At 41.3% G+C, this 16,546-nt stretch overlaps 1 protein-coding gene across 2 annotated transcripts in view; it reads left to right on the forward strand.

Moving 5' to 3' along the window:
• The first annotated feature begins 6,072 nt into the window (after positions 1–6,072).
• Positions 6,073–16,546, forward strand: part of EFCAB2 (EF-hand calcium binding domain 2) — a 31,240-nt gene continuing 20,766 nt past the window's right edge. Inside the window, exon 1 of one of the 2 annotated variants that reach the window (XM_017806577.1) lies at positions 6,073–6,386. In XM_017806577.1, the coding sequence (XP_017662066.1) occupies positions 6,226–6,386 (161 nt within the window). In that variant the 5' untranslated portion in view covers positions 6,073–6,225. The remainder of the gene's footprint in view (positions 6,387–16,546) is intronic. The other variant, XM_017806578.1, reaches the window with a different exon arrangement.

The following is a 16,546-nucleotide window of genomic DNA, read 5'->3' on the forward strand; positions in this document are numbered from 1 at the left end:
GCAGATGGTGTAGAATTTCTTTTAATAAATGAAAATTTGCATTCTGAAGAAAGCAGAATAATCAGAGATGGTTAAATTGATGGACTCTCTATAGCCGGGTTCATTTTGGTTTTGATTATTACTAACTTAGTGAGTACAGCAACATCTCTATGCCCAAATAATCTTGACAGATGATGTAAAAGAAAGTAATTTTACTTATAAGCCAGAAGGATTTTCCTGAGTATTAAAAAGTACCGTTTCATACCTCATGTAAAGTGGTTAAATGCCATATATGATCATTCAGATGTATAACCTCAGTTCCTTTTCTCATCCTGTGTCATGGCTGACAGTTCTGTAAAATTTGCTTTGGGCAAACTTACCCATGCTATGGCCTTTATACCCTTAAATTTCGTGTTATAACATAACGAACAACAAAGTAGGAGCTTTTTTTTAAAGGTTAGCTTCACAATATTGGTAACATAAATGTAATTCCAGCAGTCAATCACTTTATACTATAGAAATCCAGTCCCCTCTCCTGCAGTCAGGTTCTTCTGACATAACCCTTCTTGGTGTGTGTGTGTGGAGATTCCTCCCTTGGGCTGAGAATGCCCCCTGAGGATACTCCTCGAGGCTGAGAGAAAGTGATCTCCCTACAAGCGTTGGTATGGGTGAGTTACATCAGCTCTCTACTTAATAATTCTTTCTTTTTGCTAGCTTTAATATAACTGCTTCAATAATTGCTTTGTTACAGTGCACTATATTATGCTATATTATACTCTACTAGTAGATTTTTAGTGTTTATATTATGTAGTAAATAATTCTGATTAAGATCTTTTGCCTGTTCAACTGTTTGTTAATTTGTCATAATAAATTCATTTATATAAATATTTTCCTTTTGCCAATCATTAAAATCAGCAGAACAAAAGTGGTTAAATCAGACCTCTATAATTCCTTTAAATTTAAACCCTTAACACAGTCTGAGGCTGAGATAGGATTCAGCCTCACCTAGACTCCTCTCTCAGAAGGAGTTTAGAAAGCAAGGGGAGTCCTTTCTGTACCTTGAGACTCATCGGCAAGGCTTTGCTTTTTAATAACTTTGTCTAAGCCTTCCACTCCCCCCCATGGCACTATTCAATTACAATTGTCTAATTATCAGTCTGAAATCTTTGATTTTGTGTTTTCCTCATGTATCTCTATTTTTACACAGCTTCTAGATAACCACCTTATTAGAGGGCCTCGCTTAAATATTAAACAATTATCAAATAATCTTTTGCTTTTTTAAGAATACCAAGATGAGCCTTCTGGGACATGTCAAATGTTCATCTCTTTGAGAATCCTTTCTTCTAGTGACGCCTAAAGAAGGTGCTCAGTGGAGAATCAGGCAAATGAGTATCTTCAATACTCTGTCTCTCAGCCTCCTACAAATGGTTTGTGATTCAAGGATTTCCCAAGCTAGGGACATTTTAGAGTATTTCCATGTGTTCAGTACCACTCGGGTTTTTCTTCTTTTCTTCCTAAGTCCTTCAGTCATTTGAGAGTATGTTATTTGGGATTTTCTTTGGCATGGTATTGAAACATGCAAAGAACTTTTTCAAAAGAAACAGAGAAGGCAAGAATGGAGTTTTCACTGATGTTGCCAACATCATTGCTTTTGTCTCTTGAAAGAGGGATTCCACTGACCTTGTCTCGGTACTCCAAAAGTCCCTCATTCCTGAATGTCAGGCTACTGGCTGATGCCTTCTAGGCTCCAGAGGAACACAGGCATCTTAGATATAGAATCCAAGGTCTTCATTTGAGGAAGCAGGCTTTCTTTACCAGTACGGGGCCCGTGAACTTGGCTCGGTGCTCAGTGGTGAGCCCCTGCTGCCTGTGGAGCATGGGGAGAAGTACTCATGGCAACCCATGTTGCTAGGCAGATGGATGATTGTGTTTTGTTCCTGCTACCGTGTTCTCAGGGATCCTGGCTTCACTTCTAGATATAATTAATGGTAATAAAGTCTGAAGGTTAAAATATATGGATCCCTAGGGCCATTTTTGTGCCTGGGTGGGATGGGGAACAGCATCCTGACACTTACATATAAAAGAGAGAGCTTTTTTCTGCTGCAGCTCTTTAGGCGTAGTCCCAGAGGCCAAGCACTGCCAGCAACTCCTTGACATTGAAGAATATTGCTGCAGTAAAAAATGCTTTTTTTTTCTAGTAACTCATTTTTAATGTATGTTCAGTCACTTTTCCTCAAGTGTAGCTTTGTTGAAGCTGGACAGGAGGAGCAAAAGATCCAAAAGATCCATAGCTGTACATGATAGATATTTACCAGGACAGTTCCAAAGCAATCCCATGGACTGAGAAGGGTTTGAAACGCTGCTATTATAAGCAGACTTCAAACCTGATTTTTCCCCTTTCTTTCTTCTGTATTTTACTTATGGACTTAGCCAATCACTGAGCCTTCTACCTGTAAAAGAATATCTCACCCTTCTTGCCTTCCTCTCTATTTCTCCCTCTCTTCTAATTGCATGGTCCAACTTCCTGGATGTGCTGATTGAGATGCTTGTCAAACCCTTTTCTGAATTTCTTAATATGGCAGAACACTATTCACTTTTTGCTGGATTGTTTTTTTAGTACTTTAGTGACTCATATCTGCTCTCAGTGAGTGGCAGAACCAGCACAAGGTAGAAGGAGGTTGTGCAGCCAGCAATAGGGAAGGAAGAGCAAGACTTGGATCTTCCCCTTTCAGCAATGGTGAATTCCATATGTGTCAGGGAATCATATGCTGACATTTTATTTAAGAGATCAGATTTTTTGCTTCTAGGTTTATGACCTACAGAAAAAGTAAAGGAACTCCCTTGCCAATTTATGTGCTTTTTGCTATTCTATAGGTGAGAAGAGGAAAACTTATTTTTTACAAAGAACCCAAAGTTTTGGCAGATAAGGTTAATATAAACATACCAGCAGCCCAGAGGAGGTCAGTGGTAGAGCAGATAATGGTGGGCATGCCTATATGTCTGTCTCTACCCACTTTGTTAGGCTTCTCTTCATCTGGTCCAAACATAGGATAAAAGCCTACTGTTACAAAGAGAACAAGTCAGAGGAGAAGCTGTCTTCCCTCCCACACATCAAAGAATGAGGTAGCTGCTCTCAGTGTAATTTACCTAAATTCTGTAGGGAAAGATACAGCATAGGCAAGGAATAATGGAGTCTTTTTCTCATTTTTATCTGGTTGATGTGTATCATTTGGGTGAACAGATGTTTAGATAATACTCTGTTTTGAAGAGTCTGTTTCTGAGTGACACAAATCAGCTGCTAATCCCAGAGAAAGAGTGGAATGAAGGTGCCAAATGCACTTGGGCCATTCATGTCACATTGGTTAGAAAGGGTACTGTGACATGGAAATGCCTGCTGAGTGGTACATCTATACCCATTTAGCTGCGGAGGAGTTACAGGTAGAGTCCTGTCACAGAATTACAGTTATCCACCTGCTTTCTCTGAGAAGAGCAAAGGAATATGCTTCTTTGTGCCTTCAGTTACATGGTCCCCAAGGACCCAGAGAGGGAGTCCTACAGTGAAGGTCTTCAGCAAGTGTTTGGTGCAAAGATGTGTCCAAATGCTGCAGCCCTGAAGCCATGGGGGGACACTGTTTTACAGGATGTTACTACACCGCCTTGAACTGCTTTGTCTTTTACGTCACTTCTCCCATTTTAGAGCTGGTTTTTATTGCTGAATAACATTTCTGAACATATGCATGGAAAATATGCAAAATGTGTGATAGGACCCTGATAGCTCACAGGAATGTATGTGATTAAATTAGGTTCAAAAGTAAGGGTACCTTATGTCTATCAGACTTCAGTGGATCCAGGCTTTGTATCAGTAATGCTGGATCCTTCCATATTTTCCCTGAGATATTTTCTGACATTTTTTAAATGAAAAGTTACAATTTTAAAAGGGTATGTTCTCTTCAGAGAAGCTCTGTAAAGATCTTGCATGCAGCAGCTGATATTTCAAGCTGTTGAATTAGTAGTTCTGGGTTTCCTTTTGTACTTGTCTGTGCCAAAATGTGATTAGTTGTTTCAGCCCACTCATACCCTTGGTTTGAGATATCTGTGCATTAAGTTAGAAGGGAAACAGCCATGTGGTTCAGGTCCAATATTTGATTTGCATTATAATTGTTAACACTTTTTTGCTACATAGATTTTTTTCAAGACGTTGCCAGGAAATTTTAAAGCAGTGAGTTCTTGTTTTGAAGTGCTTTCTCATTCCATATTTTGGAGCCGAGATATCAGAGCCCTGTGTGTCAGGAGTTGGGAGAAGAAGGAGAAACAGGTGCTGACACTTGACTGCAAGCTACTGGAAGCAAAAGGAAACTCCACACTGGAGCAGACAATGCAAAGGAAGCACTTTGATTTACAGTAATTGTCCTGAGTGGAATCTCAACAACACAGACAGGACAGCTCAAAATACTGTTAGCTGAAATTAATATGACTCTGAGTCACTGAAGATTCTTCACCTAACTTAACAAGTACAAACATCCAGGATTCGAGCAATACCTTTATACACTCAGAACGACACTCTCCCCAAGGAGCTATAGTAGCAGCTCACGAGGGCTGGAGCTGGCTGCTGCAACAGGACATAGATGTTGTGGTGTAAATGATGTGTCATCTCTGTAGCGTATTTCACCATTTTCCCTTTCTTCATCAGCTTTTGCCCACTGCTTTCATTACCATCTCTCTTGGAGGAAACAAAGGAATAGCGAGGAAAGCCAAGTGCAAGCCCTGGTGAAATTGTTGGGAAGATATTATAGGTGGATGCCTGAGTGGAGTTCCTGCCTTTTCACGTCACATTTTCAGTGACTCACTTCAATTCAAAGGCTACTATAAACACACAATAATCTCAATAAGTTTACACAATAAGCAATATTTGTATGTATTTTAAAGCTGAAAGCTGTTCATATTCTGGGCATAGATTTATCATGAAAACCTGAATAACTAGAACAGGATTTTTTAAAGCTTTGTTTAGGGATATGTAGTAAACACTTGAATCAGTGTAGCATTCATAGAAGAGCTGTAAGTGTGCTGTGATTAATTAGGTGATCTGGAAAATTACATAAGAAATATAACGCTGGGTACAATATTCAAGAACATGAAATTCCGCATTTGGGGTAGGAGAGGGAAGAGATAAGAAAACTCCATCCTTGCCAAAACAATGTATTTCACACTTTACTTCAGTTTCAAACATGTGATTGATCCACCACCACATGCCTACAACCAGGAAAGAAAAAAGTTTTCTGTGTGGAGGGGTTGAGGGAATAAGAAATGGGACCCCTGTGAGACTGAAAGATAAGAGTCTTTCATTCTGCTGCCACTGCATCCTCTAAATTTTGCTGCCATGCTGTTCTCACAAAAATTTCTCTTACCAATTTGAGAGGAAACAAATCTGTGCTCCTCCTGTAGTCAAACATAATTTGAAATATTTAGTTACTTTAATAAACTGCTCATGTCAGTAGATAACCTTTCTGAGAGATCAGCTTTGTTAGAGAGCGTAATCAGCTGTTTTCCGAACAGAGTAAAGATGTATTCTCTTGGGTATCTATTATACCATCTTTATTCAGAGCCACATTCAATAAAAATGCAAAAAAAAAGTGGCTGAAAGGCAAATAAAAAATGCTAAAATGTTTTAAAAAAGGGATGTTTTTTAAAGCAGAGAAGACCTCTCTAAGTTCAATGTGTTTTTTGAAATTTCCATGAATACGGGGAACATTGTAACTGAGAGGTGGAAATGAATGTGTGAGGAGCAGTCATCCACACGGGCTTTGCAAAAATTTAATATCTGACAAACAAGCACCTGCTGTGGTGAGGATGAGGTTTTAGTCCTAGGAATTTCATAAATGTTTATTTTCTAGGAATATATGATTTTATCTTGCCAAAATATTAATATTTATATTTTTTTCTATTTTCACAGTTGTTTTTGAGTCAGAAGAACCAGGCATCGCAACCCTGTCTGCTAAAACACACAGCTAAATTTAAACTACACAGTTTTATTTAATATCACTAAGACAGAATATTTTAGCTGTTTCGGTGCGATGGTATTTAGAATAAAATGTTCTTTCACTTTCTAAAGCTGAGATACACGGAAATCTCTGCAATTGCTGGGAGAACTCTTTAAGAGAAATGTAGTCCTCTGAAGTGTCAGATTTAAGCGGCAGGTTTAACTTGATTCCTGCCTGGAAGGGCAGTGGGGTGCAGTGGGGGTCAGACATGAGGTTTGGGTACGTTCTCCATCTCTTTAGCACAGCGGGGAGCGACGCCCTACACCCCGCTGGTGTGTGCAGGAGAGGGCCCGCCCGGGCCCGGCCAGGCCCGCGTCGCTATGGCGACAGCGCCGGCGGCTGCCATGGAGGAGAAGGAGAGCGCCGAGGGTAAGGCTGGGCCGGGGCCTGGCCGGGCCGGGCCAGGCCAACCCAGGGCCGCCCGCCCGGCAGAGTGTGCAGGCGGGCAGCGCGGGGGACGGGCCGCCGCCGGGCGGTACCGAGAGAGGCCTGCCCGCTTAGGGCCTCCGGCGGCGGGATAGGCGGCAGCTGCGGGGTCAGCCCTGCCCGGGGCTGGTGCAAGGGTGGCACAGGGACACGCACTGAGCGACACAGGCAGAGATACACACGCACACACGCACACATATATACAGGAGTGTGTATATTGAAGTCTTCAACATCTTCACGAGGGGAAGCAGAGGGGCAAGCACTGGTCTCTTCATTCTCACGACCACTGACAGGACTCGAGGATACGGCCTGAAGCTGTGCCAGGGGAGGCTGAGGTTAGGTATGAGGAAAAGGTGCTTCACCCAGAGGGTGGTTGGGCACTGGAACAAGCTCCCCAGGGAAGTGGTTGCAGCACCAAGCCCGACAGAGTTCAAGAAGCATTTGGACAGTGCTCTCATTCACACGGTGAGATTCTTGGGGTGCCCTGCGCAGGGCCAGGAGTTGGACTCAATGATCCTGATGGGTCCCTCCCAACTCAGCATATTCTGTGATTCTGTGGTTCTGTGATTCTATATATGTGTATATATATATATGTGTATATATATATATGTGTGTATGTATATATATATTTGCATATATCTGTGTGCATGTATGCACATATGTACATGTATATGAAAGCACGCACACGTGCATATTTACACACACACAGAGAAATACACCTCCTGCCCCCGTCCCGTTCAGGGTGGTCACAGCAGTGCCTCCACCTCAGGGCAAGGAGCTGCTCCCCAGCACTCCTTGCCACAGGGGATGCCACCAGCTGCCCATGGCCAGTGTCACCTGTGGCCAATGCCACCTGCAGGCAGTGGCCACCGGCACTGGCAGCCTTATGGTTGTGTTGCTGCCACTCAACTGAGCGGCTGAACTGAGCTGGAGTCACTTGGTCGTCTCTTTTTGCAGTCATTTCTGGATGCATCAGACTCTCTCTGCCAGAAAAAAAAAGTAATCTGTGCTGCTGCTAGCACTGTGGCTTATTTTTAGAGGCAAGCATGTTCTACTTTAGGGAGTGTTGCCAGAAATTATATTTTATAGGCTAAAGGTAATTCCTTCTTCAAGGATATTCAAGTACCATTTCAAGGAAAACGTATTTTCTGCAAAGCTCACAATGTTGTGACTTCTGAAATCCATCCCTTCTCTAAGTAAACTTGGTGTGTTGCAGTAGTTTGCAAATTCTGAGCATTGTATTTGAAATAATTTAAACAATGGATTAGTTCATATTATTTAGGAAACAAATAATATATTCCACAGGGAAGTCCAATATAAATAGTTGCTGTGGATAGTGCTAGATGAGTAATTTGATTTTGGTAGAAGTATTTCTAGCTGCACTTTGACACATAGATACCTTGCAGACATTAAAAAATAAGGCTGATGTAGTTTCATTGAAGACTATTCTAAAAGTGGTTGTTTTTAATATTGATTGTCCTTTTTGTTTAGCCTTGTGAAAGCATATTTCAAGTGTTGCAACTGAAGATGAGGTGCAGTGCTGGCAGAGGTGAATAGAGATGTAGGATAGCAGCCTAGAAGTCTGCTGGACCGTCTGAGAAGACAGAATGTGGTGTTCTGGCAGGATAACAGTAGTATTGGGAAGTTCTAGCTCCATATGTTTTGGGCACCCATATATGTAATACTGAGATTTTGCACCATTTTGGTAATCCACAGCCAGAAACTCTTGGAGAAGAAAGGTCATGGGTTTTTGACTGCTCAAATAATGAATTTAAATGCCTTTTTTTGTAGCTTCAAAGTGAGAATACTTTGTAAGAAGTTTAATTATTGTATTACTAAAGACAGATCTCTTGGGTTTTTTTACACTTCATGTTTTTTTTAGATCCTGTAAAACACTATTCCCAGAAGAGTATCAGATGTCATCTTCTAGAGGAAAATTGTACTGTCATCCTAAATGTCCTTGATCCGTAAACTCCATCCCTGGCCCTCCAATGGTTCATGGAAAGTGACATTTAGTTTCTTTTCCATAGAATGAAGAAAATAACTTGTATCACAAGGAAAAGTCACTCATGAGAATCACAACAGTGTCTGCTGTTAGGCAAACCAGTTGCTTATTGCCCTATAAAGGTGCCTCATTATTATAAAAACAGGTGAGGTAAGCTAAAAGTCTCATTAGCAGAAGCAATCCCCTAAGAATAAGTCACTTACACCATTTCAGACTTGCTATTAGCCTTCTTGCTGAGAGCAGTTAGAGGGTTAATTAGGATTCCCGACTCCGGATTCACACATTGATTATGCTTTCTTCTGACAAGTATTCCACATCTGTGCAAACTGCAGCTTTTACTTTATTATGCTTCAAACTAATAACATTAGTTGCATTGTCAAATAACTAGTCCTTAAGTATTCCTCTCGGTTCTTTGTAGAACTGCAGCTCCACCAGCTTTCATGGAAGGGTTTCCCTTAGGTCCTATTATCTTCCAAGTTCTGTCTTCTTCAAAGTCGAAATGCCTACTTAAATGTTTTACAGATGTACATGATGTACACAAGGAAAAATGGTGAAAGGCCAGATCCTTCTACCTATTGAACATGTTATTCACATGAGTATTACTCTCTAACTTAAGCAAATGTTGTGAATAAAATCTTGTGTGTGCATAAAGTGTTAATGGGATCGTGCCCATACTATCTGTAGCTATGTGTTTTATGTATGAATTTATATCCCTACATTTGTGCTTTCAACTATATTTAATGTTTTTTTTCATACTCATCTGATCATGCTAGACTATTTGCATAATCTTTCATTTTTGTACATTTGTCCCTATCTTCCCTTCTATCATTCTGTTCCTTTCCCTTTTTCTGCTACTTAATTCAGTCTGTCTGTTCTTCCATTTACTCTCAGATACTGTCTTTGTAATTTGACACAACATGTCAGATTTTTTAAGTTTTAATACCTTTGATCTCAATACTGATGTTAACAGAACCTGAAAGCAAAATGCCAGACTGGTAGTGCCTCAGGTAGAACTAGACAGAAGACATGTTTTTTTCCATATGGGATTTAAGAAAGTACATAAAGGAGAGAATACTCAGTGTTCCTGTATCATTATGGAAATGTTATGTAATTGATTGGTATTAGAGTTTTTGGTAAGACCATATTCTTTGTGCCAGATAGTGCATATTTAAAATGCAACTAAAAAGTCATGGATTTTAATCCAAAAGGGAGTATATTAAATAATCTGAGTTCCTGTTTCATCCATTTACACCCATATGAAACCGAATAACTAGTTCTGGATAACAGATGTCCTTCAGAAAGTTACTCTTTTTGGATATGAAGACTTATGGAGAATAACCTTCTGCAATGATGGCTTTCTCTGGTACATGATTAGTAGTTGTTCTGGGTAGTTTGAGTTACAATTACCACATGTAATTGAGCCTCACAAAACCTCTTCCTACCACGTATGAAGACGCGCAGTCAAGTGGATGTTATAAGTGGAAATGGGAAGAGTTTTCACCCCAATTTTATTATGTAAATACAGTAGCAGTGTGTTCAGTCATACCTATATGTCTGCTCTTTACCTGCCCAGACTGGCTGCCTGGCATGCTGATGAAATCAGGAGTTTACTGGAGATAACAATTGGTAAGAGCTAGCTACATATCCCATTCAACTACTACCTTCTTGCAAAGAAGCAGAGTTACCACTACATCACCTGCCATGCTGAATCTCTTCTGGAATTAACATCTAAACCTTCCCTTCCCATGTCACCTGGCTCTGCCTGCCTTTTGATACTGATAGAGATACTGAAAATGTGCTATCACTACTTGTTCTGTTTTAATAAAGTTTCAAGTCAAAGCTTAGAGAGCCTAGGAGCTGCCATGAGCACTGTAGGCAGTTGTAACCATTAATTCTGCTTGGAGCACACTTAATTAACATGAGAGTTTCAAATCTGACACAGAAAAGCACTTAAGCCTTGTAAGGCTTTGGGGAATCCTGCTGAATGGGATAACATGATGCACATGACACTTAAGCACATGAGTACATTTGAGGGTCTTGCTATATTGAGGATTTTAAAATATGTTTTTGAGAGTTTCACAAATGAGCATCAGCATTTGAAAGGTACAAAAGCTATAAATTAAACACGATAAACCTTCAGGCTAGAGGAGTCTATCAGACAGATTATCTCAATTTAAAAAGTGACAGTGTTTCATTTATGGGAAAATATACAAAATTAGTATGAGATGTTAAAAATAAGTGGCTTTCATAGTGCTCAAGCAAGCAATATTTCAGCTCTGGAGGAAAATCTGAATATATGAGATCACTTAGGAACTCAGCATGCAGTTTTATCACAGTGGAATTTACAGATGAACACTATGAATATTTTTATATTCTCTTGTTGACATTGCTGTAGGAAATTATGTGAGAATAAAAGTTTATAGCCTTTATTAGACTGTAATGCAGTTTGAGATGCACCCTGGCATCAATCTGATTTACGTTTTAATATTTATACTTATTTGAGAGTGAAACAAAAATTAAATTTTGTCCATCTCACATGGACAAACACAGGTTGTAGAGCTGATCCTCTTGGCTATACTCCCCCAGCAAAAATTGATCTCAAATGAATGTAGAATAGGTAATTGCAGATTGACATGTTTCTTGTTTCCATGGTGCATAAAACGACAGAAGTTTTTCAGTTTGGCTCTACTTCTAGATGATTTATTGAATAAAAATTGGCTGCTGTGCAGGCAAAGGCTTTAAACTTTTTTGTCTTTTAAACAATACCAACCAGCAGATACACAGGGCTGACATGGAGCTTGAGAACCCCCACAAATTAGCTTTCCAACAATAGTTATCATGTTATTAAGAATTTCCATGTCTACATACTAATTACTCTGAGATCTGAGGGGTTGGGAGGTTTTTTTGCAATTTAGGAGTACCTGTATTTTGTGTGAACAGATACTGCTTCGTTGCTATTGGCAATAAAATGTGTTGGGCTGGAGGTTGTGGAAGGGAAATGGTCTTTTGGGTAACAAGAGATCTGGCATGAAACTGTTGTCAGGCCCGGTGTTTAGCCCCTAGGTGGGAGGTGGCCATGCAGACAGCAGTGCTGGTCACACCAGTGCTCTGTCCTGGCCAAATCCTGCCATGGGGTTCGGCTGCTGCCTTGAGATTATGGCTGAGGTGGGGGGCAGAAACTGAGAATATCTCCTACACATCCTGTGAGGTGTCCTGAGAGAAGAAGGGGTGTGGCAGCAACATCCCAGCCCAGCCTGTGTGGAAGTAGGCCTTGTACTAAACGTGGCAGTGACGTGGGGAAGGGAATGGGACAGTCAGCGGAGGGGCTCAGGGTGCGCAGAGGTGGCCAGAGAAGCAGAGCTCACAGGTACCTGGTGCAAGGGTAAAAGCTAGTGGCACGATGAAGGGCTAGAGTTCCCAAACTTACCTCTTACCCCCACTGCTTTTGAGGTTGGATTAGGTGCTACCTGATGGGTCTCAGAAGATATTTTTATAAATGGTCTTCAATTGTGAATGTCCATCTTTAACAAAGTACAGACTACCAAATTTTTGAAAATGACAGCCTGCCTCAAATGATTACAGGAATGTTGTTAATTCATTGTTAAATGTATATGTCTTAAATTTGTCAGTCGAAATTCTGTTCAAATTCAGAATATTGCTTTTAGGAAAACAAAAAGAAAATTGGAGGTTCATAGTCATTCACAGTATGTAAAGAAAGTGGTTTCGGACTGTAAATGATACTTTCAAGACAGTTCCTTAAAAAGCAGTAGCTGCAGCAGACCCCTGTAATCCTTGCCACTTTGTTTCACTCTTAACAGTCTTCCTTTGCGTGGTCAATGACAGAGCAGTGCAGATAGAATTGCAACCAGTTTGGAAACTATTTTTCTAACCCATTTAACACCAAATTGAAGGGTTTGTGATATATTACATAATAACAGCATGTATTAAAAGTCATACTTAAAATGCTCATTCTCCTGTTATATTGTAGATTCCAAAGAAGAAAGTTTACAAACTGTTGTATTCTAGCAGCGGTACTGTGGTACTGCAGATAAACTTCATAATAGCTTATGTTTAAAATACATTAGTTCTCAGAGCACTAGTATCCAGTTAATTCTGGTCCCTGGTTGCGGACCACTTAAGCAGTCCATGTGCAGAGGCATATTCAATTCAGTTCAGTAGGCATATTCAATTTATGAGATGTTTGCTGCTGCCACGTGCAATCAGGTGTCCCTTGTCAGTGACTAGTGACAAGGTGCCCTGTTGGGGCTGTCCCATGTCCTTGGCAGAGTGAGCTGCTGTTGAGGGGCCACAGCAGCATGTGCATTGATGCATTTTGGTGGAGCGTGGGGTGGTGCATAGGTGTAGTAGGCTGTGGGTGTCGGAGTTGTCCTTTGTGGATCTCCCATCTGCTTCTGGGGCCAGCACTGTGGGGAGTCCAGGAGAAATGGAGACAAATGCCTTCTGCGACCACACAGCACGGCAGCAGGGGTTGTGTTCTGCCAGTGTCACAGCCTATGTAAGCTTTTCATTTTCAGCAGCAGCTGGAGATATAGCGAGACTTGGCATCACCAGGAGAGCTACATATCCTTGCAGGGCAGTTTGCTGGTGGTGATGAAAGAGAATATAAGTATGGGCTAGACATAGCTCTTTCATTATATCTCAGGTGTGGCTGAGATGAAAGAAAGATATAGGACAAATTGCAACAGTGTAGATGACTGTTTTTGGCAGCTCTGAGCTGCCACATGGGTGCTGGCTGATGCCATTGCCAGAGTTGAGATTTCAGGGATGTACAAGACATCCCTGATGGAGATTTATTTAGAGTTTTTCTCTGCCTTATGAAAAGGGACACTGCATGTGGCTGGTATTGGCTTTAAAAAAGGTGTCACAATTATTTTCTGCAGGCTAAAAAACATCAAGTGCTGGCATTTCTTTAACTTCTCTGAAGGAAGGATAACATCCTGACTTTCCTCAAGAGAGGTATAAGATATTTAAATGTATATTACCTGTGAATCACAGGCATACAGGAAGCAATCCAGATCTGTGCATAAATCAGACTTCTTGCTTTCTTTTCTTTGGATGACTGGAGGCACGTCTCCACATCGTCTGATCAGAAGAGGAGACCTTTGTATCAAAAGGAAAGGATTTCCCCCATCATTCTGTAAGTTAGCGCAGGGCATGTTGTTTCACTGCCCTCAGTGTTAGTTGCATGTGATGGCAAATATTTGGCAATTTGTCTGTGGTCACCAGCTAGCAGAAGGAGAGCTTTGTTGTTAGAGCTGGACCTGTGCAAATGATTAGGGTGAGGGATATTAGTCAGACCTTGCTGCTTTGGCTAATGAAGCTCCAGGTTTTGTGAAGTCAATCTCAGTCACCAGTGGAGTAGCTGCAAAATGATGATGTGCTTGTCTGGCTGAAATTCAGGTCATAATTGAGACCAGTTAGGTTCAATTTGGATTCTTCCTGAGAGTCCTTATTGCATGCTGCTTCCAAAATAATAATCTACAACAGTTGTGAGGCCTGTGGAACTAAAGCAGCATGCGCTATGGCCAGCTACTTGGGAAGACAGGTAGGGCCAAATCCCGAGAGCTACAGTTGGACATTTCCTGCTATGCCCCAATTATTGCTCTAAAAATGTTACAGCTACTCCTGACATAAAATGTTTGACATCTTATCAAATGATAATGCGCATTGTTGTGATCCAGAACTCAATAGCTTTCTCTGTCCTGTAATACTACTGTAACTTTCCTATCCCAGGGTCTTAAGGCCCGTCTCATCCAACACTTCCCTCCAAGAAATGCAAAAAGGAAAAATGGATTTCAGGGAAAAAAAATACGTTTCAACACTTGACCAAATATGAGAGACAAAAAAGAAGAAACTGGCTCTTCTTCAAAGATTCTACAACAACAAATGCAGAAAGTGTGGGCTAACAGACTCCTGTGAATGCTGGGAAGGGAGAAACCCCCATGGTCAGCATAGATGCTGTTGTATTTTGAAAGATGCTCAGGAGGACTGACAAGCGTTTCTGCTGTAAGTAGCAATGACTCCATATTCTTTCAAGCTCTAAAAGATTATCCCTACTTTTTATCTGAGGTTTGAGCGTATGCAGGGCAAACCCCATATGCATTCCTTGTGTTTCCTGGTGTTATGTATTCTCCAGAGGGTATAGGCAATGAGATGTATGTTACTGTTCACTGCATAACCCTGCACTATTTAAAATGGGGGTGGGGTGACAGTGTGTCAAGGCACAAGGAGTAAGGTGCTTAAGAAGATCAGGTCAGGGCATTAGCTCTCACTATTGAGTGTTTTAGAGCTCAGAAAGACTTTGTACTCATGGTGATAAAAATCTCTAAGCTGCAGCTATAGGGAAAGGTGCAAGCCTGAGCTGTGAAGTCACACTGCAGCAGCAAGGTGCTTGTCACTGGGCACTGGCCCCCAATGGCCAAGGGACCGTGGGAGATGACTGGAGGAGCTCAGGGCTGTGACAAGGTGGAGCAGCAGCAGAGCAATAGTAAGTTGGAGCAGGAGGAGGGCTGGGTGCCAAGTATTTGCTTGCACACTTCCCTGCTACTTAAAGGTAGTAATTGCAGTAATCTTCCCACCCAGCCATCCTGGCTGGTCAAAACGGAGAGCAGAAAACGTACTTGTGCTGCTGCCTATGTGGAAATCCAACTTGCTTTGCTATTTTCTGACAGAAGAGTTTCTGCCTATTACCACCAATGAAGTAGTGGATGATGACCTCCACTGGACTATTTTCCTTGCAGATGTAAAAGGAATGCTGTAGCATGGCTTACAAATTACTCACTAGAAAACGTGTCAGAATTTTAAATGGAATTAGCCAAATTACAGTTTTCTTTTTTGATTTTTTTTCTCCCCTGGATGTGCTGCTAGGTCCAGAACACTTAATCAGCAGGTGTATCTAGTGCTGTAGCCAAGTCCTGGCCAAGTCTGCAGACTTTCAAGACCTTCCACTTCCCATCTCAGCAAGCTGCTGATATGGGCTACTGCCTGGACTTGCGGCAGCTCAGGAATCCTTCCCAGAGTCTTACTAACCAGCCAGCTACTGCACCTCCATTTCTCCTCTTTGGTGGACGCAGACCAAATCCAAAAGTGATAAGTCATTCTGTGAAGTGAAAGTAGGAAGGACACCTTCCATACCATCCCTCAAAAAAAAAAAAAAAAAAAAAAAAAAAAAAAAAAAAATTGAAAAATTGATCACTCATCAAACTGCAGTGCTTCAGATTTGAGAAAATTTAAGTCTTATCTGAGTACAGCCAGGTAGTATTCCTTGATCATTCCCTAGGATTACAGGCTTTTCTGCTGATGCTTATGAAGACTGATGTTTCAGTATCTATAGATATATATGCAGATATAGCATATCTCCACAGATTGTGTACCGTAAAAGCATCAGAGCATATTTCGTTGAGCTTCTTCTAGGATGCATGAAGTGCTATCACTGACATGGATTGATACGCACCTGTGTTGCATCATTCAGACGAGCTGCCTAGAAAGGAATGATTTTTCCCTAACAAACCATGTGATTGTAGCGTTTTGCCTCAGTGTGTCCCAGAACTGTGTAGACTGAGCTTGCCCTCACCAACAAGGTCCTCAGGAACAATTTAAGCAGGAGGAAGGAAGGAATTTCTTGCCTCTGAGGTAGGGGAGAGACTAATCACACACATCACACAAAGAGATCTGGAGATTATGATGACAAAAGCACGAAGCTGAGAAAGAAGGTTCAGCAGAGCAAATGGGTGCTATCTCAGAGGGAACAGCAAAGTGAGCAGAGCTGAGGTGGTGTCGGTTGCCCTTGCCTTCGTGCATTTCTGTGTAAAGGAGATCCATGAGATAACAGGAGGGGCAGATTCGTATTCCCTACCACATTCTCAGCATGTGCTGCTGCCTTTTTTTTTCTTTTTCAGTGGCACCAGACTTGCAGTCTGTCTTTCATATCTCTTCTTCAGGACCAAACACTCCACATGCCCAGCCCTGAAGAGCATTTAGTGGAATTTTAGGGACTGTAAGAAACACTGTATCCCATTAGCAGGATTCTTGCTGGTTCCCAATCCCACTCAGCCACTCCTAACATTTAACATTGCCT

This window comes from Lepidothrix coronata, unplaced genomic scaffold (assembly GCF_001604755.1).
Source record: "Lepidothrix coronata isolate B3197 unplaced genomic scaffold, Lepidothrix_coronata-1.0 Scaffold16, whole genome shotgun sequence".
Taxonomy (NCBI): Eukaryota; Metazoa; Chordata; class Aves; order Passeriformes; family Pipridae; genus Lepidothrix; species Lepidothrix coronata.